Consider the following 24,796-nt stretch of genomic DNA (forward strand, 5'->3'; position numbering starts at 1 on the left):
TGATGAACACAACTATCGAACGAGAGGGAAATCATATTTAATTATATTACTGGGGAAAGATGTTTAGGAGGCAATTCTCAACTAGTGTTCGTTACTTACAGCACTATGACGAGTCGCTATTGTCAAGGTACTATCCAGAAAGTCTACTAAAATCCATAAAGCTTGCTCAACAAACAATTCCACATGACACCAAGTTCAAAACTTCCCGTAATGTGGAGTTTGCACCCCCATATTTAGATGATTTCAGTAAGATTCATCCTTTCTGGGATTACAAGCCGGGAATGCCTCATCTTCACGCACAAGAAGAGGAAAATAACTTTACCACATTTAGATGGGACCAAGTTCAGCAACCGTTGCCTGGCGAAGGTAACATTCTACCTGCGGGAGTCGGTCTGCCCAATGATAGCGGTAGGAAGTCGAAGAATGCGGACGTGGCTGCAGGGCTACACAAGCAAACAGGTGTGGACCCGGATTATATTACCAGGAAACTAATCATGAAACCCTTGGTTATGAAAAGGGTATCGAATCAGACCGGTAAGGGTAAAATTGCGTCCTTTTATGCCCTGGTCGTTGTTGGAGATAAGAATGGTATGGTAGGTTTGGGAGAGGGAAAATCCCGTGAAGAAATGTCCAAGGCCATCTTCAAGGCTYATTGGGATGCAGTAAGGAACCTGAAGGAAATACCCAGATACGAAAATAGAACCATATACGGTGATATAGATTTCAGATACCATGGTGTAAAACTACATTTAAGAAGTGCCAAACCTGGCTTTGGGCTACGTGTAAATCACGTCATTTTTGAAATTTGTGAATGTGCAGGTATCAAAGATTTGAGTGGGAAAGTGTACAAATCCAGAAACGATATGAATATTGCCAAGGGGACCGTTGAGGCGTTCGTCAAAGCTCAGAAGACACTGGACGAAGTTGCATTGGGTAGAGGCAAGAAGCTTGTTGATGTGAGAAATGTCTACTATTCAAGCTGATATAGTAGCAACATATGCACGTCAATCCTACATAAATATATACAACAAAAATATCTGTAAATACTCTAAACTGTATACAAGCAACTAAAAATAACAAAGCATGTCCAGTTTCTTCTTTACCCTTTTTTAACCTAAGTTTTTATTTTCTCCTCTTAGGTCCTGACCAGGTTAATTAGCTACCAAAGAAAAAAAAATGCTAACGCGTTCATATTTAATTACCAAAAAAATGAATTTCTCGAGAAGAGAGATTTCATATAACACACCAAGCCAAAAAATTAAGATGACCACCACCAGTGACCAAATATTGAAGATCCAATTACGCTCAGCAAATGCAACTGTGCCCACCAAGGGCTCTGCCACTGCTGCGGGATACGATATCTACGCATCCCAGGATATTTCCATTCCCGCCATGGGTCAAGGCATGGTCCCCACTGATATATCATTTACCGTACCAACCGGTACCTACGGTAGGATTGCGCCAAGATCAGGCCTAGCAGTGAAAAACGGTATTCAAACTGGTGCTGGTGTTGTCGACAGAGACTACACTGGTGAAGTTAAGGTTATTTTATTCAATCATTCGCAGAAGGATTTCGCGATCAAGAAAGGTGATCGTGTTGCCCAATTGATCTTGGAAAAGATCGTCGAAAACGCACAGATCGTTGTCGTGGACTCTTTGGAAGAGAGTGCAAGAGGTGCTGGTGGCTTTGGTAGCACCGGCAACTAGTTTAGTGTATATACTATAGCACTCTCATATATATATATTTATGGTAATGTATTATAATTCATAACGCTCACGCGTAACCCGGCCTGCATCGCCGAAATTTGCTTGAATAGGGAACTGTCAGTTATGAACCATATATTGACAAAAAGATGATTTGTATTCGCAGTCGTATTCAATAATATATCTTGGAATAATGATTGTAATTGGCCCGTATTATTCTACTACTACAGAATGAGCAATCAAGCACTTTATGAGAAACTCGAACAAACAAGGACRATACTGTCCGTGAAGCTTGCAGAATTGATAAATATGACTACAATAGCTGATAGAGATGACGATGACGATGACTCGTTTGCACAAGAGAACTCGGAACTCGCGATAGCCACTGGCAGTGTCATGATGGTGAACAACCAGACCATGCAGCTGATCAAAAACGTTCAAGATTTGTTGAGCCTGACTAGATCGATAAAGGAAAAATGGTTACTGAACCAAATACCTGTGATGGGCCATTCGGAGAAGGCACGTTTCGATGAGAACCAGATAGAACAGCTATTGGACAATTGTATAAAATCTTTTATAGCGGAAGAAACCACATAAGAAAGAATGGGTTTGTTTACCATTAGTTCGGTCAAAAAATTAAAAAACTTACATACTACATACGTATACATATCATAAACACTGCATCTATCCATCCCTTTCATTTGGAGAGGTATTTATGCGCCAACATCTTTACCCTCGAATCGAATGCAGGGCTCGTGATAGGATCGGTGATCTTGTAAAACGGGTTCATCAGTGTCTTTACGTATAGTTCATGTACTTCTTGGTAAAACGTTCTTACATTATTATCGTCAATTGCCACACTGCTGTTTGCCGAGTTTCCATGAATCATGACAAATTTCATGCCACCATAACTTATATAAGCTGTTATAGCTAGCCCATAAAAATGATCAACCTTACCCAAATAACAATTATCGGTATTGCTTACAGTCCTAGATCGAAGAAATCCGCCCCCACCATTGGATCCGTTCGCACCATTTCCACCATTATTTAGTTGGGACGCCGGGTTGATTTGCCATTGTAAGTCCTCAACGATATCTAAAGATGCATGCAATATAAACGGATTCAACTCTTTCAAATCTTGGGGAAAGCCGTGTGGATTTTGCGCATTGGTGAATTCGATTTCATAAACTGGATTGTCCCTTTTACCAATAATGGCAAAATACTGAGGCATCTTTAAACTACGCTCCTATGTGTTAGTGCCCTGTTATTTTGTATTGCTTTTAGCCTTTTTTTTTTTGGTACTTATTGATGTACTTTGAAAAAGTTGATGTGGAAGGCTTAAAAGAGACAAAGGGGAAATCGATATTAAAACGTACGTTGTACCAGACCAAGAGGCATTTGAACTTATGGAATCATGACTCTTTCAGACGAGCATTATAATACAGCTAAACAGCAAGAAAATAAAAATAGGAATGCCACAACGGCAATGGTAAATCCGCAGAAGATAAAACTAGTTACCAAGCTTCTTATTGATAATAAATTTGGATTAATGGACGACTTGAATTTTAGTAGGCCATTAACTGCTTCTTCGGAAGGTGTACCAATATCTACAAAGACATCTGAATTGGGTATGGAGTATCTCAAAAACCGGCAAGAAAATTCGGTGAGTCCATTGCCCCCCATCCCTAGAAGTACAAGAATAAAAGCCGACAGAGTAAGAATATACCTGGATTACTATTACAGTATACTAGAACGTTGCATATCAATAGATAACTCCCAGAATCATCATGAAGGTGTTGAAGGTGTATACAATCCATTACAAGTCATTAGAAATCGAAAATTAAAGAAAAAGCATCATGAATTACCCACAAGAGAATTTTACACCACGAAACATCCTGTCATTGCCATCAAGCAATTTACCCACAAAACTAATAGAAAAATGCCATGGTTTGTGGACATAAACGAAAAATATATGGATTTGACTTGGAGAACTTCACACTGGGAAGAATTAACAGATCCTCAAGGCAAACTTTGGTTTCAATTCAGTAGCCCATCTACTGAATCGAGCGGATCATCATCGTCTCGCCAGCATCATAAGCGTCATCGGAGCCGCTTAAGGCATCACTCGAGGGCCCCCACGGCATCTTCAAATACTATATCATTACATTCAAACACTCAATCACTAGCGTCGAAAAGAGCCGTAACTAATGAAGAAATTAACAATAGCAATAACACTACGGTTAAAAAAATTCTAACGACTCCAGAAGCACAGATTTCAAAGAACAGGAGGTCCGATCCAAATTTCAATCACATCCGCTTGGAAGTGCCGATAACTAACACTATTACAAACAATTCCTCAGATCAAGGGTCATTGATCCTTGAGGTCAAAGGCAGTAGTGGTCGCGGAAACACTCGGCGTGGAAGTAATAATACTAGTGGGAGCGGTGGGAATAAAAGCTCTAAGCATTATCGTTCGATATCAGCAAGCTCTTCAGAAAACGAAAAATCAAGACTGAATGGCCTTGAAAAAATAATCAGTAAAACATCGAAAGGATGGGCCAGATCACCGAAGAAAAATACGCCTACTCTTGAAAAGCAGGTCCTTTTAACCCCCGTTATTAGCAATGGAGGAACAAGTAGAAGGAGTAGTAACAACGGGGCGAGCATCAGTACTAGTAGTAGTAAGAGCAGTGTGGGCATCACGTTTGGAAATGGAGAAAGTTACAAGACTCCAATAGATAATGGTAAAGATGTCCTAAAAAGACAGAGTTTGCTGAGCGAGGTGCCCGTTCATACTTTGAGAGGAAAGAACAGTACTAACTCGTTACTTAACGAGAATGAACAGGTTCTCGAAAGTGATCATGAAAGCCCGAGTGGTGCTGATAAAATATACGATGGTGTGTCTAGGGAAAAGACTGCTAGTGATGGTAGTGAAAATGCGGGAATGGTAAGTGATTCTTTACAGGTTGATGAGCAGCTGCAGAAATACTGGCACGATACTAGGTACATTATGAGCACAGTAGCTATGATGCAACATAGAAGAGAGACGCATGACATAGTGAAAAGGAGAGAAATTGTTCGTAGGAACCAAATTGAGATTTCACAAGATGCAGATACGAACATTAAGAAGACTTCGGAAGCATTAGCCGAATATGATAATGAATTGAATAAAGTTCTTAAATTAGGTAATGATTGGACATCAAGATTACTGAACGATTATTCAATCCGTGTAGAAACTCTGATTTCTTCAAGTGACAGAATTCTTAGTGATATAAACACAACACTGACATTAAAGCTGAAACTATTTCAAGAAAACACTGAAAGATATGTTACAGTGAAAGTTATGAGAGCCCAAAAGATGACTAAAACCATATACGGGCTATTAGAATTTGGTATCGTAATAGTCCTTTGGACGATTTGGTTTTTTTTCAGTATCTTGAGAAGTATCCGTTTCAGTATTATATTAGTCTTAAAAATGATTAAAGCATTGATATGGTAGGTTACGGATTTTAAGTATTTATAGGAGTGAAACTATCCGTGATGATATGTATGAATATATAGATACAAACAGTGCATATTAAACTAGCTCTTCATGTGGTTGATCTAGAAGAGCTCAAACTATCGTCTTCCAAAAACAAACCTCTGTCGGCAGCCTCGTCTAAAATCTTTTCTCTTCTTTTCTGTTCCTCTCGATAATAATTCGTTTGAAATTTAACCAACTGTTTATCAGCTCTGAAAACAGCACCCATCGAGATCCACGAACAATGGTAAAACACACGTACTTGAGTTCTGACGTTTCTATATACTAAAGAAAATCTTCTTAGCAGCAGTGCTGTGGTAATACTTAATAGTGCACCCTGAGCGGCTCCTACGCATGATGCAACTGTAATCTACGAGAAAAGAGAAAAAAAAACTTTGTTAGCGAATGCATTATTCGATAGACAAGATGGCGGTTGAAAACAAATCTCTTTACATACTTCCTTCGTTAGTTGTTTGACGGTTTTAGGATCATAATGAATGGGGAGAACGTTACCACCCATTTCTTATTTCGTTGGTTTTTATGTCGTTGTGTTTTACCGATAGTTGACCATAGTAGCTATCATTTTAAGATTCCCTTTATACCGGCATAAAAAAAGTGGAGAGCTGATAGCGATGAAAAACTCAAACCAAAAGATGTCACGTGAAGCAGTAACGGAACACAACCAAGAGAGGTCACACCAGTGGTATCGTCTTACGCAGTCCTGTCTCACAGGTAATGCGCGGCTGGAAGAAGTTCTTCAACACAATATGCAGAAGATTATTTCTCAATGCTTTTTACAGTGTGTATTTAGTTGAAAATCTCTATTTATCTAAATAGGTTTTAACCTTATCCTCAATGATTTTTGTAATCATAGTGTTCAGAGTACTATCTTGCTTTGAAATTTGATTTTCTAAAGTCAAAATTATTTGTTTCTCGATAATCTTCCCCGTTAGGTCAACTTCAATGTTTACCTCGTCACCTATTTTCTTCAAAGGCATGATAACATTGTCTTGAGTGTGCTTAATCATACTGATATAAAAGGCACCGCCATTTGAAAGGTCGTCGACGTGGGTTACAGTCAGGGAAGTCCCATCTATACAAATAAACCCTTTTTCCACTATGTATTTGAAATATTCTTGGTCCCTCAACTGGAATCCAAATATTATGGAATTGCCTTCAGGTTTTCTTGAGACGATTTTGGCGACGGTGTCTACATGGCCTTGTACGTAATGGCCACCAAACCTCACGTCTTGAGACACTGCTCTTTCCAAGTTGACTTTGGCTCCCTGGGTCCACGAAGCCACATTGGTTCTCTTTATTGTTTCCGGTGATATTCCGACTTTAAATGACTCAGTGTCAAACTCAGTGGCAGTGAGACATATCCCATTTATGGCTATCGAGTCGCCTATGTGACAATCAGAAAGAATATCTCCAGCATCACCGATGGTTATAGAGACACCCTGCCCTCCACTTTCAGTGTCATCGTACGGATTATTCTTCAAAACGGTTCCCATGCATTCCACAATACCAGTGAACATCGTGTTATTGCGTTGGCAGTTTCTTTGGATGATACCGTAAGTATTTCGGTCTGTTCCTTCCTTTTATACGACGCTAAGTTCTCTATAATGACTAATAATGGCTTCTACTGATTTCTGCGGAAATAAGCAAAATGAAAAATAAAAAATGCGTACCCGGATAGTAATATAAATAGACATAGGCGGCTAATTTTCTTAATATAAAGAAAGAGAAAATAAGAAATTGACGTTTTTAGGTGGCAAGAACTTGCATGAAACAAGGTTCCGAAACGTCAAGCTACTAGAGGGAGTACAGATTGTGGTTGATGCTTATGGTATGAAGCTCCTGTCTGTGGGCCATGAAGAATGAAACAGAAAGGTGTGGTTTCCAGTCAAATTTTATCACATTGACAGATAAGCAGTTATATGAGTGGATTTGCTAGTTTCGCATTTTTTCGAGTCTGGAGTTAAGAGTTTTGGAAACGGTCAAGTATCACAGCGAAGAGGCTACTTCGAAAATTTGGAAAAGTCTTGGAAAAAGTTGAAGAATTTAAAATTTTGCGGCTAATACTTTTACCAGTGTTCTTCTTCCTATACTCTCTGTTGAAGCCCTTCCTGCTATAGCAATTACAATAGAGCTTGGCGTTAATATATCAAAATATTTTTGTGTTACCCGGACAATTTTCGCAGAAAAATGTTTCTTAAGATGTTACTGTAAGAAGTGCACGATGAGTTTAGATGAGGTGCAATGGTCGAAGCAATCTAAAGAAATACCAATAGTGATCCCTTTTCTATTCTCCACCATGGACAAAGCTCAGACTTTCATAAAGGAGTGCTTGTTCACCAAAAATCTGGAAGATCCTGAAAAACCAATTAATGAAAATAGGTTGCAAGATACATTGTTATTATTGCCAACCGATGGAGGTTTAACTTCCAGACTCCAGAAGCAACGTAAAAAATCAAAGCTGAATCTCAACAGCTTACAGAACATTTCCCAATTAGAAAATGAAAACGAACAGTTAAAGAAGGAGAACTACCAACGTGTCAACAAAAATTCTAAAATCGCATTGAGAGAGTTTATTAATTCTTGTAAAAAAAGCACACAGAAATGCTTGAAATTAGCACATGAAAATAAAATTACCGATAGGGAAAATCTCTCAAGCTACCTGGAAAAGGACCACCCAGCGATATATGAAGCACTTCCGCAGTACGATGGATTTGTACCGATGTACAAAGAATTATGGCTTAACTACATTAAAGAACTTTTGAGCATAACAAATAGTATAAAAACGCTTAACGGATCATCAGCGCTACTAAAATTATCTATGGCAGATTACAACGGTGCACTATTACGTGTCACAAAGAGCAAAAACAAATCTCTAAGAGGTATTCAGGGCATTGTGATTTGGGACTCTCAAAAATTTTTCATCCTGATCGTTAAGGGCCATCTAATAGATGAGATAAAGTGCATACCGAAGAAGGGCACAGTGTTCCAATTTGAAATTCCACTCTCGGATACCGATGACTCCGCATTGAGATATAGTATTCTAGGTGATAGGTTCAAGTACAGAAGTGTCGATCGTGCTGGAAGGAAGTTTAAAAGTCGTCGCTGCGATGATATGTTATATTACATACAAAATCAGTAATGTTATTACGTACGTCCATTTGATTCCTCTTGCTGCGAGCCTGCTGCTTCACTAAGTTGTTTCTTTATCATTTCTAATAGTTTAGGATCTTGCAGTTTGGAGTGTATATATGCGTCTAGTTCAAACTTTCTCGCATCATTATCATCATCATCATTTTTATTATTTAATTTTGAGTAGTTGTCTTTAACTAACTGTGATTCTATCAACGCACTGGTCAGCCCTCGGTTTTTGAATATCAAACCTTCATCTTCTTTGACCATTTCTTTCACCACACTGGCAACTCTGTCTCGAAGCATCTGTTCAAACGATTCGTTTCCCTCCTCTGTGCCGTTCCAAGTATTGGATAGTATGTCTCTTTTCAGCTTGTCAAAATGCCCCTCTTTCTTGTATTTGTCCGATAGTTTTTTACCATCTTCTACACCATACGCCATTCTTTGTCCTTGGTTTACGTGCTCCCTCTCAAATTATCTCTTAGTACCTTCGAGTATAGATGGATCTTCTTGGGCTATCATTTGCCAGTTCTTTTGTCTTCAAAATGTAGATGAGAAAAGCAAAGTTAAAAAAGGGCCATGAAATGTACACGAAAATTAATGCTGAAGCAATCTTCAAGGTGAAAAAAAAAGCAAGTATCAAGTGGGGAGTAAGAGTTTCTCTTTACTCATGTCAATTCAGGATACTGTCGCCAAGTATACGGATGTCGTGCATAGTTTATCAATCAATTATTCAAACAGGTTGGTTATAAAATCAGAAAAACTGGCTCAGGTTATCGCTAACTCAAAATCTCCCATACAATTTGACCATTCGGCTTTCGACGGTCAAACAGTGATATATAAATGCATCAAAAAGGAACTGTTTCTCAGCCTCAAAACTTTGTTTTCCAAAGTTACCCCAAAAACTGATATACAGCTGTTCCTTTACCGATATTACATATACCAAAGCCATTTCCAAGCTTTAGGAGGTCAGATCAAGAGATACTGTGGTGTAAAGAAATACGATGAGTTGAAGTTTGCAGCTATTAGTCATTTAGAAACAGGGGTAGAAAACAATGATTTAACACTATTAGCAATTTGGGTAGTCTCTTTGGATGAGTTTATTAGAAAAGAACAAAGATACAGTGATGACAGAGGATCCGACTTTCAAATATTTTATAAACTGATGGTTGAATATTCCTCTTGGAAATGGGCATCGGATAGTAAAAGACAGTATCAGTTCATGTCTCAGTTTCAAGCTAAACCCAAAGAATGTTTAAAGAAATTTTACGAGTGTTATGATCTTCAAAATTCCGTGGACCCCTTGGTAGAATTGATTCAGCCTTGGGAAAGGGCCGTATTTGCCGCCAACATTATAGATTCGTTTACTGGAGAGGAAACTAGAATCAGTGGTGCCGAATTATTTTGGACATTCAGAAATCTTGTATTTTCTTCTATTTCGTCTTTTGCTCTTAGATTAAGCGACCTTCAAAGTATATTCAATGCATTTAAACCTTACGGAAAGGCGACACTAGTTCAAGATTTCGCGCACGTACGGTCTCTGAAATGGCGTAAGGATGAAACGATTGAAAGGTTGGTTCGTGCTTTGATTTTTAACGATATGTTTCCCTACTTCACTCTGGAGCAAAAAGAGAAGTTTGAAAATGGAATCCTTTTCTTACGTTTGTTAAGGAAAAACTTTCAGGAGAGCATTATTGGCATTAAAGATTTTCATGTCCAAGTGATGAAATACCTAAACTCTCAACTAAAAAATAACTATAACTTATTGCTGATGACTTCGAACAATAAAGATGCTAACAAAAATCTCCATATGGTTCCCGATTTTTTGGAAAACGATAATAAAATCAAAGTGTCTCTTTCTTCTTCAGATGGATATACGCATACGGCTGAAAACAAAGAACCCTTGGGGCAGTACAAGTTTTATCCAAAGATTTACTCAATTGAACAAAATCCTATATTTGACACATATGATACATATGAGTCTCATAAAATATATGCTATAGTTTCATTATTGCGATATTATTTACCTGAGAATAGAAAGTTTTTCCAGACTTATTATCTACCAAGCCTTTTCAAAAGGATCTTGTACTACAATACAAAGTTCCCTCACCTGTATCTTATGAAGAATTGCTTAGAGCGGTCAATTATAGAATCTCTTACGATGTTGGATCCCTCTTTGGTCCATACGATAAATAATTTAGTTCAATCCAGTATAGAATCACTTCAGAATGTAACACTAACAACGGACAACAAAACACCCTCAAGTGTCATTCTTTTGCCACAAAAAGATTTCAAGTCGCTTTGTGAAGTAAACAAAGGTTTCAATGAGCCATTTTGGCCTAATGATTCATATGCGAATAGCTGGCCCGATTTAGCAAACAAGCATATGGAGCGAGGTCAAATTTTGCACGATACGTTTGCATTCCATATTTTTGAAATCGAGCTACCAATTATCGTTGATGGTACAAAGAATACTCACTTAAAGCTCGTTTCTAACATGTGTACCGCCAGCATATTATTCCTATACAATGAAACGGATTACCTACCGTTTGCAACCATCCAAGAAAAACTAGGTGTTTTACCATCAAGCAAACGGAATGAGATATTATTAAACAATTTGAATAGGTTAGTGAAACTGAAGCTGCTTTTAGTAACAGAGGACAAAGAAGGACAAAAGGTGTACACTTTCAATTTGAATTATGAAAATACTGGTCAAAACACTTCGAGAATAAGACTTATTTAAGAATGGGAAAGTATGCTGTTAATTTTGGTGTTTCTACATCCGGTGATTATCAAATAGCACAACAGGTTTGAATTATTTTCAGTATATAATTTTCCTTATTTTTACTTATGTTTAATAGACAATGTCAGCATACGTATAAGTGTGCATTAAAGAACAAGTGGAAGTAATTACAGGATTTTTTTTTCATTCAGGTTCAAAAGCTTGATCTGAAACTTCTAACAGTACTTCCATCGCCATGATTTGAAAGTTTACGTCATTAATATCATCCGGGTTTTCTGGGGCAATAGTAGGACCCCAGATTATACAGAGAGCCTTCAAATTCATTCTGTTTTCAGGTTCATGTGCTAACACTCTTTTCAAATGAAACACGAGAGCCCTTAAAGTCCAATATTGTGCATCGGGTAGATTATATATTAAACCATGCATGAAATTTCTCCTTGTTGTTGGATCTTCAATTTGTAAGCAAACTTTAATCTCTGAAGCTAGCGCCTTTGGTAATACGTTATCCGGTAGTGATGCGAAAAACGTCTTTAACAGTGACCCCACCAAATAAATGTCTGAGTCAGAATGTGGCTTTGACGGTAAAATCATAGAAACATTAGAAGGATCCTTATCAATCTCCTCTTTTAACTTACTGACATCCAGTACGTTCGCTGATTTTCTATAGATCCCTTCTTGATCGAGACCGAATTTATCGATGACGTAAATACACTGGCGCACTATCGCAGGAACCGTATCTTGTTCGAACTCTACCAATGACTCTAATGGAACACCGAACGTTTTGAAATTTTTCAGGACACCGGGTGGCATATGGTTATTCGTTTGAATATGTGAAATGGGACGATCAGAATCCAAAGAATTGATTAGTTCTTCTGGGACTTGAGGGCTCCTGTTACCAGGATCCAAAGTTTTTGTCATGGATGACGTAGTATCGCTTGTTACAATAGAAGAAGATGGTGACATGGCCCCTGCCGCGGTGTTGGTAGAGGAGGGTGTTACAGTAGGTGGTAGTTGTTTGTTTGTATTAAAAGAGGGCGTGTTGGCATTAGGAATTGTGTTGGTAGCGGCATTGTTGTTGTTATTACCGCTCAGAAATGGAGACTCATTATGGGTGGAAATCATTCTCTTCGGAATAGAGTTTCTTGAAGGATCTACAGCAAATTTTGGAAGGGTTTTGTTTTTTTGGCCTTGGTTCATGGATGGATGCTTTTTGTATGATACAGGGATAAGGTTCTTGTTGATTAGAAGTGAATGCTTCCCGGTTTGGTTATACTTGTTCAAAAAGCTGTAAAGATCACGTTCATTGGAAATGGATCCGGCAAGGGACTTCATGGATTTGATGGAGTCTAAGGGGCATATTGTTACACCTGTATTTAGAACCAGGTTTTCCGTCCATATCGTGTATTTCTGTAATTGAATGGTCATTGCTGTGTCCATTTCCAAAATCAAATCTTTTAACTCCTGAACAATCCTTGGTCTTTCTTTCGTTATGAATGTATTTCTTAAAGAGTCTGAATGGTCTACTCTTTGCTTGTACTCAAGATCGGCATTATCAATTTTCCTTAGCAATTCTTCTTCTTGCTCTCTAGTAGTCTTGGATCCTCTTAAGGTCAGTTTTGTCTTTGATGGATCGGTCATTCTAAGTTTGTCCCAATCTTGGCACAATGAATTGTAACGAGATTGAGCCTTTTCTGCACTATGTATAGCGTCAGAAACGTCCTTTTCCAATCTTTTACTTGTTTCCTTGACAGATTTTCTCAGTTTGGTCATCGTTAGCAAAAGACTACTTATCTCCGAATACATCTTTTGTAGTGCAGTTATATAACTTTGCTTTACTTGGGCCATCTTTCCGTCAAACTCCAATACTTCATGGATCATCTTTTTTAAGGACGATTTCGTAGAGCCATCAACGTTGAAGAAATGCTTGTATTGTTTGGATAGCTCCTGGACGTGTTCTTCTTCGAAGACGTACTTTTTTCTAATGTACTTCATAAACTCTTCGCAGGTCAACAGCGATTGCTTCAAACGGCTCAACAAAGCGTTAATTGCCACATCGGAATTTAGGACCTTGTTGATTTCTGGCGTATCGAACAGGCGCACCGAATCAACAGCACCATTGTCTTGCGAAACTTTCGCACTTCCGGAAGTGTCGACTGATCTCCTTGCAGTTTCCTCCATCTTGTCTATATGGCTGCTTTTTCGGTCTTTGATGAATGTTTGTTTTCACATTACATACTAGTTTGTTACATTCTTTATTTTTTAGGTTCTCTTTTTCATATATCGAAAAAAAAAAAACCTCAGTATAATGGCACAAATAATGCAATGTCATTACAGAAAAAGGGCGTATTTATATAAGTCTATGTATCCGTTGCTCTAGTCAGAAGCAGGCTTGAGTGCGTACATTCTCACTGGGTACAGCTCTCTTGGCAAGCCCCGTTGTCTTTCGCAGGCAATAAGCTTCAGGCCGGCTTCTTCGAAGATTTGTTTGAACTTGGCGTCTGATCTAGTCACTGAAGAGTCTGTTTCATCAAAGTCATCGGTATCTGTAGGGGTGTTGTTTTCCTTGACCACGATCGTCCCGTTGGGTTGTAGACCAACAATGCATCTTTTCAGGAATGCCACCAGTTCTGCATCTGGTAAGTGTCCCACACACCATTGGCACCAAACTAGCCAGTATTTACCGGATTCAGGGGTCCAGTCTTGCATTCCCACGTCGTATATCTCTCCGATTTGGCCCTTGCTCTTTAAATCGCTTAGTTCGGTGTGCATTTGCTCGACAAATGGCTTTACTGGTTCTACAAGATCAATCTTGGCGGCATGCTTGTGAAGCATGTTCTTAGTCACACGGCCGATCCCTGCACCGATGTCCACGGCGTATTTTACGCTGTCTTGTTGAGGGAGCATTCGAGACTTCAATTTACGAAGGAAATGGTTCGATCCTAGCACATCCATTGTAGGTACTACAGTGTCTTCCCCATATCCTCCGAGGACACCGTCCACGGTGGCATCTACATCGGTCCAATAATCGATGGCGTCTTCATAGTTAATGTGGGCATCTGCAGGCACGTCCATTGTTAATATATATCGGTTTCTCTGAGAGATGCTCTTCACGTCCACGTCTGGTAAAGTGAAAAATGCTGTATAAGAAATTTTTTCTTTTTTCATGCTTTTTTCTGAATATAAAGATTTACACATAGTCGTTATTATAGTTTATATACATGGATGTGCTCGTTATAGCTGGGGAAATCGGGGGTTCGCTAGGTCTTTCCCCATGAATAGATCCAGTTGACGGAATTTCTTACTTGTTCGTTCCATATGTCTTTCATGCTCTCCCCCATGGTCCTAGTCCATGCGACACCGTCATCCATTACGATCTGTTTACGATTTTTGACCCCTCCAGGTACCACTTCCCTTCTATCCATCAGGTCTTGTGCCTGATGGTCTTGCTTCAACCACGTAGCATCGTGGTCGTAGAAATATCCCTTGTTGCTGAACCGGTAGAGATAGAAAACAGAGCCTATGACCCCCGCGGAAAGAGTCCACTTGACAGACCTGGCTAATGAACCCAATTTTGACATGCTTCTCGCTGTTCTGTTGGTCCCAACTGTTCCTTTCCCCTTTCTCAGTAAATGAAAACTAAAACAGGCTCTTTTTTTCTTCTTTTTTTCATATTTCGCTTATTGGTGGTGGTGAAAAGAAAAAATATTATAGCCATCGCATCTTGGAGAAGAGCAACTACAAGAGAAGCAAGCTATACATCTCTGTATCCACTCCTACAACCTTCCAAGCATGTTGTCTAGAGTCTCTATACTGGCCAGATCTATGGCCACCGCCCAACGTCGTGGGCTACTAAGCAGTGCCGCTCAATCGCTGGTCTCCAAGCCTGTTTCCGATGGAGATCCAGAGATGTTTGACATCTTGCAACAAGAACGTCACAGACAAAAACACTCTATTACGCTGATCCCATCCGAGAACTTCACCTCGAAGGCTGTCATGGATCTCTTGGGCTCTGAGCTTCAAAACAAGTACTCCGAAGGTTATCCAGGCGAAAGATACTACGGTGGTAACGAAATCATCGACAAGTCCGAGTCCTTGTGTCAAGCAAGAGCTCTGGAACTGTACGGGTTGGACCCAACCCAATGGGGGGTTAATGTCCAACCATTGAGTGGGGCACCTGCCAATTTGTACGTTTACTCTGCGATCATGAACATCGGTGAAAGGCTAATGGGTTTGGATTTGCCAGATGGTGGTCATTTGTCACACGGGTACCAGTTGAAGTCTGGAACACCAATCTCTTTCATCTCCAAATACTTCCAAAGTATGCCCTACCATGTTGACCACGCTACTGGGTTGATCGACTACGACAACTTGCAAGTGTTGGCCAAGGCATTTAGACCAAAAGTCATTGTTGCCGGTACTTCTGCATACTCGAGATTGATAGATTACGCCAGATTTAAGGAAATCTCTCAAGCATGCGGTGCCTATTTGATGAGTGATATGGCGCACATCTCCGGTCTTGTGGCAGCCAATGTCGTTCCATCTCCATTTGAATTTTCCGACATTGTCACCACAACCACTCACAAATCTTTGAGAGGCCCAAGAGGTGCTATGATTTTCTTCAGAAAGGGTATTAAGTCTGTCACCAAGAAGGGTAAAGAAATTCCATACGAGTTGGAAAAGAAAATCAACTTCTCCGTGTTCCCAGGCCACCAAGGTGGTCCTCATAACCACACCATTGGTGCGATGGCTGTGGCATTGAAGCAAGCCATGTCTCCAGAATTCAAGCAATACCAACAAAAGATTGTTGACAACAGTAAATGGTTTGCTCAAGAACTAAACAAGATGGGCTACAAATTGGTTTCCGGCGGTACCGATAACCACTTGATCGTTATTGACCTGTCTAGTACTCCAGTCGATGGTGCCCGTGTGGAAACTATTTTGAGTGCTTTGAACATTGCTGCTAACAAGAACACCATCCCAGGTGACAAGAGTGCTCTTTTCCCCTCAGGTCTAAGAATCGGTACTCCAGCAATGACCACAAGAGGATTTGGCCGCGAAGAGTTCTCTCAAGTGGCCAAGTACATCGATTCCGCGGTTAAACTAGCTGAAAACCTGAAGGCTTTGGAACCAACAGCGAAACTAGATGCAAGATCAAGACTCAATGAGTTCAAGAAGTTGTGTAATGAATCTACCGAAGTGGCTGATTTGTCCAAGGAAATTTCCAATTGGGCGGGCCAGTTCCCTGTCCCCGGTGAAGTTTAAATAAGTGAATTATACCTTTACGTATCAACATATGCAACCACTACGGCTGCTCTTATTATTTAACTCTACTTTATTTCCTTGTTCATTGTCCTTCGATGTCTTGAATTGGTCACCAGGAACCAAACTGATTATTATTTCATTCAAGGCATCAAAATTGTATCCGGTCTTAGCGCTGACGGGAACATACGGTACACCTTGCAACTCTACCGGTATTTCCACTTTGCTAGATTGCTCTTCACTGACCAAATCTTGTTTATTGCCCACCAGAATAACCTGCGTTTCTTGCGCACGGTCCTGTAAATCTTGGAACCATGTCAGTGCACACTGAAGACTGGCCGCATTGTTTAATTCAAAAACAAGCAGGGCAATATTGGCATCCCGGTAATACATCGGTACGAGTGATTTATAGCGTTCCTGACCTGCCGTGTCCCAGATTTCCATATGAATACGTTTCTCCATTGATGTGTCGCTAGTAGAAACTTCAATCGTCTTGGTGACGAACGCTGCACCTATGGTGGCCGCATGCTTTTCAGGAAACTTACCTGATTTAAGCCTAGTTACTATGCTGGTCTTCCCCACCGATGAATCCCCCAGTAACACTACTTTGATGGTTGCTTCCATTTTCGTGTTTTACGGTGTTTTGTGTATCCTTTTGGAGCATTTTCTTACTATTGTTCTTTTAACGTAAATGTAAGGCTAAAAAACAATAAACGACAAAAAAATAAAAAAAATAAGAGACGTTCGTTCTTTATTTTTACTAGTAATTATGGCCATAGAAAGTTAGCAAGAGAAAATTGATTGAATCTTTGATTGGATGCAATGAAGTACACATTAGAAGACCAAGTCGTATTAATTACTGGTGGATCGCAAGGTCTGGGGAAAGAATTCGCCAAAAAATACTACAATGAAACTGAAAACACGAAAATCATTGTGGTCAGTAGGTCAGAGGCCAAACTGCTGGATACATGCAACGAGATTCGTCTAGCTGCTCATTTGAGGAAGGAAACTTCAGACGAGGGCCAGGTGCAGCACAAGTTGGCCACGCCTCTGGACCCTGTGCAACGATTGTTCTACTTCCCATGCGACTTGTCCTGCTATGAATCCGTAGAAAATTTGTTTAATGTTTTGAGAGACTTCGAATTGCTCCCCACCCAAACTTTATGTTGTGCGGGAGGGTCTGTTCCCAAGCTATTTCGTGGGTTAAGTGGACAGGAATTGAACCAGGGTATGGACATCAACTATAAAACAACTTTGAACGTGGCTCATCAGCTCGCTCTTGCAGAGCAAACTAGGGAACACCATCTTATCATCTTTTCCAGTGTCACAGCCCTTTACCCCTTCGTTGGTTATTCGCAATATGCCCCTGCCAAGGCTGCGATTAAATCACTAGTAGCAATACTAAGACAAGAGCTGACAAACTTCCGCGTCAGCTGTGTTTACCCCGGAAACTTCGAGAGTGAAGGTTTCACTCTAGAACAGGTAACTAAGCCCAAGATCACAAAGTTGATCGAGGGGCCCTCGGACGCCATTCCATGCAAAGAAGCGTGTGATATTGTTGCTACTTCGTTGGCCAGAGGCCAAGACGATGTCTTTACAGATTTCGTGGGCTGGATGATCATGGGCATGGATCTGGGGCTCACGAGCAAGAGAAGTCGCTTTGTCGCGTTGCAATGGATCTTCGGTATCCTACTGAATATTGTTGTTGTGCCCTTCTACCTGGTAGGCTGCTCCTGGTATATTAGAAAATGGTTCCGTGAAAGCGATAGCAAGAAGGCCACTTAAGGGTCTATAGCCCCAACCTCGGGTTATTTTCCTTTTACCTTCTTCAAGACCAATGCAGTTCACTAGCTGTGTGTATGTGTATAAATATATAAGAAACGATAATTATAATAGTACTTCCTCAGAAGTTTCTCGTATCAGCCCTTTTGGTATTATTATTGAAGGTTTTTAATTTTTATCTTCAGCGATGCGATGAGGTGAAAAAAAAAAATTTTCTCTTCACTTTTAGTATAGGATACAAGAGTCTAAATGGTTCTTTATATGAAAGAACAAAGAGGTAATAAACCATTGTATTGAGGATGAGTAACAGTGGTGTTTATACGTGTAATTCATGTGTGTTGAAGTTTGATGCAAGTGAGGAACAGCGGGCTCACATGAAGTCCGACTGGCATCGTTACAATTTGAAAAGACGTGTTGCTCAGTTACCACCAATACCGTTTGAGACATTCGATTCGAAAGTGTCTGCTGCAGCTGCTAACAGCAATGAAGTCGCTGGGAAAGAGAAGCCTGTTACCAAGAAGGAACTGAAAAGAAGAGAGAGGCAGGCGTTGCTTGAAAAGAAAACGAAACTACTGGAGATTGCCAGGGCTAACATGTTGGAGAACATGCAAAAGAGTCAAGACGGAGAGGTTCTTGGTATGAGCAAACTGTCTCTGCAAGAAAAAGAAGAGACTAAGGAAAAGAAGGAAGTCAAGGAAGATGAGGAGCCTGAAGAATTGACCGAGGAAGAAATGGCGGAAAGATTGATGGAACAGAAACTGCGTAATAAAGTGGACATCCCCTTAGAACAGTGTTTGTTCTGCGAACATAACAAGAACTTCGTCGACTTCGAAGAGAATTTGGAACATATGTTCAGGACCCATGGGTTTTACATTCCAGAACAGAAATTTTTAGTCAATAAATCGGGGTTGGTGAAGTACATGTCCGAGAAGATTGGTCTTGGTAACGTTTGTATCGTCTGTAATTTCCAAGGCAGAACGTTGACTGCGGTGAGACAACATATGTTGGCAAAGAGACATTGTAAGATCCCCTACGAAATTGAAGACGAAAGGCTGGAAATATCCGAGTTTTACGATTTCACAAGCTCATATGCAAGCTACAGTAACAACACAGCAGCGGGCAACGAAGAGGACTGGGAAGATGTGGGCAGCGACGAAGCCGGCAGCGACGATGATGAACCACCACAGGAGTACTTATACAACGACGGTACAGAATTGCATCTACCGACAGGCATCAAAGTCGGTCACAGGTCCTTGCAAAGATATTACAAGCAAGACCTGAAGCCCGAGGTGATACTGACCGAAGGCCAAGGTACTCTGGTCGCTGCGGAGACCAGGTCCTTCTTGCCCATATTCGACAAGCTGGGTGTGCAGACACAACAGCGTGTCTGGCAAACCGAGAGGTTCGACAAGAAGAGACTGGACAAGAGAAGCGCCAAGTTCGTCAACAACCAACCCTACTACAGAGACCAATTGCTGCAATGATGTGTTTCGCGCAATCGTTTTTGTCATTCTATTCACATATATACCTTCTTATCATTTGTACATTAGATAGCCCCCCATAGCAATGCTATAGTCGTCGAGTCGTGGATCTATGAGCTTCTTCTTCTTCTTCTTCTTCTTCTTCATTACCCAATTGCCGTTAGTTGCCGGGTAGTTTTGCGCCTTTGATTAGCACAAATAATTCGAAAGTGAAATGGCCAAAAGGTCTTCAAGAGCAGTTACATCTTAGTAGAGTTGAGAGGCACCAAATAACCGAGCACCAAAGCAATGTTGGCGCGTAGTGTGGGCTGTAGATGGTTATCGACGAGTCGTGTCTTTTACAACAAACAAGCGGTCAAGGTGGTTGCATCATCGTGCCCTGCCGGAACATCGCTGAATCTGAACATATGGAAAAGCGGTAAGGACGCCCAAGCACTCGAAGACAAGGAGTATCCAAGCTGGTTGTGGAGCGTCTTGGATGCCAAGCAGGCCGTCGATCATACCGCTAAGGATCCAGGGGGGGAGGCCCTGTCGCAGAGAAAGAAGAACATCAGGAAGGCAAACAGACAGCAAATCAAACAAAACAACTTCCTAAGTCAACTATGAGCCGCGTTCACATCACGAAGTTCGGTATCCTTGTAAATAAGTATGTGTACGGATATGTACGTGTTATGTAGTATAGTATTTACTGAGACACAAAAGAATGAAATAATTTATAATATTCCCCGGTGAAAACCATCAAACACAAACCAAACGTAAAACATATTTCCTTATAAGTAACTCCCCCATAAAATATCAAAAGATAGGCTAACAATTAAATCAATCAATCAGAAATGGCTAAAACAAGTATAGACGTGCCAACTCTAAAGGTGAAAAACATGCCTAAGGTAAAATTACGGAACACCAGAAAGACGATTTCCACTAGAAAGATGCGAAATGCGTTCCATTCGTATTCAAGGCAGATTCGAAGGACGTTCACAAGAAAAAGGCTCTAAATTGAAATCCGTCGTGATAAGTTCGTCATACATATATATTTAAAAATTCACATAATAACATATATATACAAATAGGAGTTTATATTTCGTAAGATAAGAATAGTATTATTAAAAGAAAAAAAGGTTAGCCGGAGAACTAGAAATCAGTGACCCTTCCATTAAACGAATAGTCTCCATGCCTCAAGGGATCCTGCTTGGGCCCTCCAATTTCACCGGTCTTGGGATTAACGTCGCCTTCGAACTCAGGTATGGTCTTGGAAAACTCAGGTGAGAATGACCCAATGTCATTCTTGGTCAAAAGTGGCGAGTTTAAGCTTTCCTTCGTGTGATCGCCGGCTATTTGTTCGTTGTACTGGTCTATGGCCTCCTGTGAGGAGGCGATCCTCTGCAGTTTCTCAAACTCCTCCTGCTCTTCTCGTGGTAGCTTTGGAGGACTGGGGATTCTCTCAGTAGTTATGTTTCTAACCGCCATGCAGGGTGTCTTTCCATGGAATAACGCCATGGCCCCAGCATAGGAACGGTGGTAAGTCATACTTCTAACAGTGCGCAACATCTGTGTTCTCCCTTTCTCTCTTGTTTGGCTTCTTATCTACTACCAAGCTGATCTGTATGATCAGCCTTTGGCATTTTTTCTAAGGCGGAAAAGCACCTCTTTCAAGGTTCTCTTTTAGGCAACAGATATGATATGTCATTTTATTCTATTTTGTATTACATAGAAGAGTGTATTATATACTCATGCGTATCCCTTCCAGCAGTTCGTCGATGATTCTTTGGTTTTTGCTGTTTCCCTTAATAGTACTCAGGATTCCAAAGCATTGCAGCATCGTCAATTTATCTTCCTCGGTAACGCCGTTCTGCTCTTCTTCATTGAAGATGTATTTTTGGAAACTCTTCCTGGCACCATCATTTGTATGGAGAAAGCTCTCGTAATACGGGAGGATGATAGAGTCCCTGAAACATTTCAACAACAAAAAGTCGACCGAGGGAGTATACCTTGAAGGCTCTGGTAAATACCCATCAAGCCAGTAGTTACTATCCTTTTGGAAGCTTTTCTCAAAGGGCAACAGCACTGCCGTGATATCAAAGTAAACCTGCTGATAAAAGATTTTCCAGATTATGCCCACTCTTTTCAGAGCGGTATTCACAGTCTCTTCGTTAGCATAATTGAATACAATTTGGTTTTCTAAAATATACAGTGACGTAGTGATGAATTCTTCGATTTCCGATATAAACTTGAAATGTGTAACGGCGGCCTTGGTTTGCGTTTTCAATGTGATGTAAAAGTCCAGTAGACGATCAATATCTTCAATCTTGGCTGGTAGTTGCCATATTCGCTTGTTCTTAAACAGCTCGACCACTATACTACAGTATATGCCCCATATATTCCCCTCTAAGACGTGTAATTCCTGTGTGGTGAAGCTTTTGTAATTCGCTACCAAAGAGGGCAAGTTCCTTAGTAGGTCATGTAATATAGAAACATTAGTCGCATCAAACGTATCTTCTTGAATAGGATTCAAAGCCGTGTCATTTGGGTAATTGTTAATGCTAGGATTAAAAGAATACACAGACTTCTCAGAGTCTATTAGTCCCCCTGTAGAATTATGGAGGAACTGAACGGGCGATCTATGTTTTCCATAAGAAGAGTGCAGAAATTTACTAAAAGAGCTGGGAACCACAGGTTCGATATCGTCCTTACCTATGGAACTATGCGGTTTATAAGGTAAAAGCTTTTTTGCCATCTTACTAAAAACATTGTTGCCTTTGCTAGAATGTGAATGGCTTGTCGACAATGAAGATTGTAAACTGTTGGCACTCTTGTTGGATTTAGTCTTGAACAGTTTAGAGCCACTTTTACTTATAACATTACCAGTCGCACCATTCACAACAATGCTGGGGTTCATAGACCCGCTCGTGCTTCGATTTCTTATATTTTCCCTAGAATTGGTAAACAAGGACAGTCGCCTCTTGTTCCCCCTTGAAGTGGAAGAGAGCAGACTGTCATTGGACGCGGTGTTTACTTGTAGTCTATCTCCACTCGATGAACCTATTTCTGAATGGTCGTCGTGGTTTTCGGTATCTTGAGTGGATTCTTCTTCAATCGAATCCGCGGAACGTCTTGAATTGGAACCGTCTTGAAAGATGGATTGAAAACCCACCTGCGACCACCTGGGAGCCATATCTGGCGGAGACTTGGACAATTTCGCATGTTCTTCTTCATCAGGATGTGTCAGGACTTGCGGCACTATATCGGAGGAAACACTGTAGACCCTAGCTGGTTTGCAATTAATCGGTTTTATGTTTGGGTCTGTGACCTCCAGTGCGCCTGAAGTGGCACTTCTTTTACGATTCAGCCCGGTTGCCATCATGTAACTAAACGAACTGGGACTTTTCTGCAGGCTTGTGTTTATTATTTACCGTGTTGTATTCACTTTCCTATTAGTTGTTCTCCCTTTAATTTTGGTTTTATTTCAAAACCCGCAAAGGTGCCTGAAAAATTACTAGCAAAATGTGCACATAAAACGGCAATAATGGTATATTTTGGTCACTTAGACCCCAATCAGCAACATGATGGCATATAGATCCAAAATCAACAGTTTTTATCACCTATTTCGGCTTTGAGCTGACACTGTATGCCTTGAATACGTATATATCTTCTACTTCACTATCCATATTGGTACTTTTTTTTCCTTTAGAGATTTTTGCATCAATTTCGCGATGAGCTAAAAGAAAAATGAGTGAAATTCTAGCATTTATTGTTCGAGATTGGATTTGTTCAGAGTTCAAGCTTCAAATTCCGGATGCTCTGATATGTTTGACCCTCTGGACCTGTATACTCCTGACGAAATTCAGCCTGAACCTTTGCAATCCAATCTGGCAAAGAGCGAGGCAAAAGAGTTGCTCGAAGAACGACATGACGTGACATTTGCGATTGAGGATGAAAATAACAGCGACGACGATGACAGCGTTATTGATAATCTAGATTTGCCCTCCGTAAGGTATGCTCCGCCGGAAGTTATACTATGCGTACTGTTACTTTTAAGACCTGATAAGCAGGTGAACTTCAACCAAGGAACAAGCAAGAGTGAATCTGTGCTCGAGATGTGTGAAAGTCATGGGCTGAAACCTGATCAGCTAAAAAGACTCCTAAGTTGGTATACAGAGGAATGGCCTAACAAAAGACTAAACACGTTGGAGAAGGTGTGCAGTAAGATCCCAACGCTGCGGTTTATGGTATCCAAAGAACTGTTATTAGGCTACTATACTACAATATTGAAAAAATACAATAATAATGACGACACCACCAATGAAACCGTCCAGCAACTTCTTAGAGAGTTAAGCTCAAGGATATCCGAAAACTGCGGCAGGACAGCACAACCTTCTATTATAAGATATTTTGAACTAAAAAATTTAAACAGTGCCATTCCACTCTATGAACCATCATTGACAGCCGATAATCTTGGTTGGAAAACCTGGGGGTCCTCTTTGATACTTTCACAACTAGTAGTAGATTACCTACACACCACAGACATGCTACCATTGGCGAACTGCGGCACCAAAAGGATTAAAGTCTTAGAGTTAGGTTCCGGCACCGGTTTAGTGGGACTTTCATGGGCTGCCAAGTGGAAGGAACTCTATGGAATTCACAACACAGAAATCTATGTGACAGATTTACCGGAGATTGTAACGAACTTGGAAAAGAACGTAGTACTTAATAACTTAGAAGATTTTGTTCAGGCAGAGGTACTGGATTGGACTAATCCTCAGGATTTCATCAATCAATTTGGTCATGAAAAGGACTTTGATATCATATTTGTTGCCGATCCGATCTATTCACCTCAGCACCCAGAATGGGTCGTCAACATGATATCGAAGTTTCTGGCACCATCGGGGACTTGTCATTTGGAGATACCTTTGAGAGCGAAGTACGCAAAGGAAAGAGAGGTTTTGAAATCTTTACTGAAGGATAATGATCTTAAAGTGATAAAAGAAAGTTGTTCCGAAGGTATGGATGATTGGGGGGTAGTAAAATATTTGTATAGACAGATTGTTCGCAACTGAAAGAAAGAGGACGTATATTCCTGAAGCGGATGAGTTTTCTTTCTTCCAATGATATATATACTGCATGGGGTATATAGATATATAGAATAACAGCCTGTCTGAA

At 40.4% G+C, this 24,796-nt stretch overlaps 21 protein-coding genes across 21 annotated transcripts; 11 read left to right on the top strand and 10 right to left on the bottom strand.

Annotated features, from left to right (window-relative positions):
- Nucleotides 1-59: 59 nt before the first annotated feature.
- Nucleotides 60-983, top strand: MRPS5 (mitochondrial 37S ribosomal protein uS5m; the record flags this gene model as incomplete). The annotated part of the gene is made up of 1 exon (XM_018364477.1): nucleotides 60-983. One exon carries the CDS (start codon nucleotides 60-62, stop codon nucleotides 981-983), a length of 924 nt encoding a protein of 307 aa, XP_018223278.1.
- A 193-nt stretch (nucleotides 984-1,176) lies between these two features.
- Nucleotides 1,177-1,707, top strand: DUT1 (bifunctional dITP/dUTP diphosphatase; the record flags this gene model as incomplete). Its single annotated transcript, XM_018364478.1, has 1 exon — nucleotides 1,177-1,707. One exon carries the CDS (start codon nucleotides 1,177-1,179, stop codon nucleotides 1,705-1,707), a length of 531 nt encoding a protein of 176 aa, XP_018223279.1.
- A 228-nt stretch (nucleotides 1,708-1,935) lies between these two features.
- SRB6 (Srb6p) lies at nucleotides 1,936-2,301 on the top strand (the record flags this gene model as incomplete). The annotated part of the gene is made up of 1 exon (XM_018364479.1): nucleotides 1,936-2,301. One exon carries the CDS (start codon nucleotides 1,936-1,938, stop codon nucleotides 2,299-2,301), a length of 366 nt encoding a protein of 121 aa, XP_018223280.1.
- A 100-nt stretch (nucleotides 2,302-2,401) lies between these two features.
- On the bottom strand, nucleotides 2,402-2,935 carry TRS20 (TRAPP subunit TRS20; the record flags this gene model as incomplete). The annotated part of the gene is made up of 1 exon (XM_018364480.1): nucleotides 2,402-2,935. The coding sequence occupies one exon, from the start codon at nucleotides 2,933-2,935 to the stop codon at nucleotides 2,402-2,404; it is 534 nt and encodes a 177-aa protein (XP_018223281.1).
- A 183-nt stretch (nucleotides 2,936-3,118) lies between these two features.
- MTC4 (Mtc4p) lies at nucleotides 3,119-5,203 on the top strand (the record flags this gene model as incomplete). The annotated part of the gene is made up of 1 exon (XM_018364481.1): nucleotides 3,119-5,203. The coding sequence occupies one exon, from the start codon at nucleotides 3,119-3,121 to the stop codon at nucleotides 5,201-5,203; it is 2,085 nt and encodes a 694-aa protein (XP_018223282.1).
- A 91-nt stretch (nucleotides 5,204-5,294) lies between these two features.
- Nucleotides 5,295-5,744, bottom strand: RCF3 (Rcf3p; the record flags this gene model as incomplete). The annotated part of the gene is made up of 2 exons (XM_018364482.1): nucleotides 5,295-5,594; nucleotides 5,682-5,744. 2 exons carry the CDS (start codon nucleotides 5,742-5,744, stop codon nucleotides 5,295-5,297), a joined length of 363 nt encoding a protein of 120 aa, XP_018223283.1.
- Nucleotides 5,745-6,045: 301 nt separating this feature from the next.
- RIB5 (riboflavin synthase) lies at nucleotides 6,046-6,762 on the bottom strand (the record flags this gene model as incomplete). The annotated part of the gene is made up of 1 exon (XM_018364483.1): nucleotides 6,046-6,762. One exon carries the CDS (start codon nucleotides 6,760-6,762, stop codon nucleotides 6,046-6,048), a length of 717 nt encoding a protein of 238 aa, XP_018223284.1.
- A 704-nt stretch (nucleotides 6,763-7,466) lies between these two features.
- POP4 (RNase P/RNase MRP complex subunit) lies at nucleotides 7,467-8,384 on the top strand (the record flags this gene model as incomplete). The annotated part of the gene is made up of 1 exon (XM_018364484.1): nucleotides 7,467-8,384. The coding sequence occupies one exon, from the start codon at nucleotides 7,467-7,469 to the stop codon at nucleotides 8,382-8,384; it is 918 nt and encodes a 305-aa protein (XP_018223285.1).
- A 5-nt stretch (nucleotides 8,385-8,389) lies between these two features.
- Nucleotides 8,390-8,815, bottom strand: SHG1 (Shg1p; the record flags this gene model as incomplete). Its single annotated transcript, XM_018364485.1, has 1 exon — nucleotides 8,390-8,815. The coding sequence occupies one exon, from the start codon at nucleotides 8,813-8,815 to the stop codon at nucleotides 8,390-8,392; it is 426 nt and encodes a 141-aa protein (XP_018223286.1).
- Nucleotides 8,816-9,044: 229 nt separating this feature from the next.
- Nucleotides 9,045-11,117, top strand: DI49_1284 (uncharacterized protein; the record flags this gene model as incomplete). Its single annotated transcript, XM_018364486.1, has 1 exon — nucleotides 9,045-11,117. One exon carries the CDS (start codon nucleotides 9,045-9,047, stop codon nucleotides 11,115-11,117), a length of 2,073 nt encoding a protein of 690 aa, XP_018223287.1.
- Nucleotides 11,118-11,300: 183 nt separating this feature from the next.
- On the bottom strand, nucleotides 11,301-13,295 carry RGD1 (GTPase-activating protein RGD1; the record flags this gene model as incomplete). Its single annotated transcript, XM_018364487.1, has 1 exon — nucleotides 11,301-13,295. One exon carries the CDS (start codon nucleotides 13,293-13,295, stop codon nucleotides 11,301-11,303), a length of 1,995 nt encoding a protein of 664 aa, XP_018223288.1.
- A 195-nt stretch (nucleotides 13,296-13,490) lies between these two features.
- Nucleotides 13,491-14,312, bottom strand: TAE1 (N-terminal protein methyltransferase; the record flags this gene model as incomplete). Its single annotated transcript, XM_018364488.1, has 1 exon — nucleotides 13,491-14,312. One exon carries the CDS (start codon nucleotides 14,310-14,312, stop codon nucleotides 13,491-13,493), a length of 822 nt encoding a protein of 273 aa, XP_018223289.1.
- Nucleotides 14,313-14,374: 62 nt separating this feature from the next.
- Nucleotides 14,375-14,695, bottom strand: MIC12 (Mic12p; the record flags this gene model as incomplete). The annotated part of the gene is made up of 1 exon (XM_018364489.1): nucleotides 14,375-14,695. The coding sequence occupies one exon, from the start codon at nucleotides 14,693-14,695 to the stop codon at nucleotides 14,375-14,377; it is 321 nt and encodes a 106-aa protein (XP_018223290.1).
- A 211-nt stretch (nucleotides 14,696-14,906) lies between these two features.
- SHM1 (glycine hydroxymethyltransferase SHM1) lies at nucleotides 14,907-16,379 on the top strand (the record flags this gene model as incomplete). Its single annotated transcript, XM_018364490.1, has 1 exon — nucleotides 14,907-16,379. One exon carries the CDS (start codon nucleotides 14,907-14,909, stop codon nucleotides 16,377-16,379), a length of 1,473 nt encoding a protein of 490 aa, XP_018223291.1.
- A 24-nt stretch (nucleotides 16,380-16,403) lies between these two features.
- YPT10 (Rab family GTPase YPT10) lies at nucleotides 16,404-17,000 on the bottom strand (the record flags this gene model as incomplete). Its single annotated transcript, XM_018364491.1, has 1 exon — nucleotides 16,404-17,000. The coding sequence occupies one exon, from the start codon at nucleotides 16,998-17,000 to the stop codon at nucleotides 16,404-16,406; it is 597 nt and encodes a 198-aa protein (XP_018223292.1).
- Nucleotides 17,001-17,198: 198 nt separating this feature from the next.
- Nucleotides 17,199-18,161, top strand: TSC10 (3-dehydrosphinganine reductase; the record flags this gene model as incomplete). Its single annotated transcript, XM_018364492.1, has 1 exon — nucleotides 17,199-18,161. The coding sequence occupies one exon, from the start codon at nucleotides 17,199-17,201 to the stop codon at nucleotides 18,159-18,161; it is 963 nt and encodes a 320-aa protein (XP_018223293.1).
- A 296-nt stretch (nucleotides 18,162-18,457) lies between these two features.
- On the top strand, nucleotides 18,458-19,642 carry REI1 (Rei1p; the record flags this gene model as incomplete). The annotated part of the gene is made up of 1 exon (XM_018364493.1): nucleotides 18,458-19,642. One exon carries the CDS (start codon nucleotides 18,458-18,460, stop codon nucleotides 19,640-19,642), a length of 1,185 nt encoding a protein of 394 aa, XP_018223294.1.
- Nucleotides 19,643-19,927: 285 nt separating this feature from the next.
- Nucleotides 19,928-20,245, top strand: MRPL37 (mitochondrial 54S ribosomal protein mL54; the record flags this gene model as incomplete). The annotated part of the gene is made up of 1 exon (XM_018364494.1): nucleotides 19,928-20,245. One exon carries the CDS (start codon nucleotides 19,928-19,930, stop codon nucleotides 20,243-20,245), a length of 318 nt encoding a protein of 105 aa, XP_018223295.1.
- Nucleotides 20,246-20,770: 525 nt separating this feature from the next.
- SDH8 (Sdh8p) lies at nucleotides 20,771-21,187 on the bottom strand (the record flags this gene model as incomplete). Its single annotated transcript, XM_018364495.1, has 1 exon — nucleotides 20,771-21,187. The coding sequence occupies one exon, from the start codon at nucleotides 21,185-21,187 to the stop codon at nucleotides 20,771-20,773; it is 417 nt and encodes a 138-aa protein (XP_018223296.1).
- Nucleotides 21,188-21,359: 172 nt separating this feature from the next.
- BIT2 (Bit2p) lies at nucleotides 21,360-23,000 on the bottom strand (the record flags this gene model as incomplete). Its single annotated transcript, XM_018364496.1, has 1 exon — nucleotides 21,360-23,000. The coding sequence occupies one exon, from the start codon at nucleotides 22,998-23,000 to the stop codon at nucleotides 21,360-21,362; it is 1,641 nt and encodes a 546-aa protein (XP_018223297.1).
- A 442-nt stretch (nucleotides 23,001-23,442) lies between these two features.
- Nucleotides 23,443-24,693, top strand: EFM2 (S-adenosylmethionine-dependent methyltransferase; the record flags this gene model as incomplete). Its single annotated transcript, XM_018364497.1, has 1 exon — nucleotides 23,443-24,693. The coding sequence occupies one exon, from the start codon at nucleotides 23,443-23,445 to the stop codon at nucleotides 24,691-24,693; it is 1,251 nt and encodes a 416-aa protein (XP_018223298.1).
- Between the last annotated feature and the right edge of the window lie 103 nt (nucleotides 24,694-24,796).

The sequence above is a fragment of the Saccharomyces eubayanus genome, chromosome IV, assembly GCF_001298625.1.
Source record: "Saccharomyces eubayanus strain FM1318 chromosome IV, whole genome shotgun sequence".
Lineage (NCBI taxonomy): Eukaryota > Fungi > Ascomycota > Saccharomycetes > Saccharomycetales > Saccharomycetaceae > Saccharomyces > Saccharomyces eubayanus.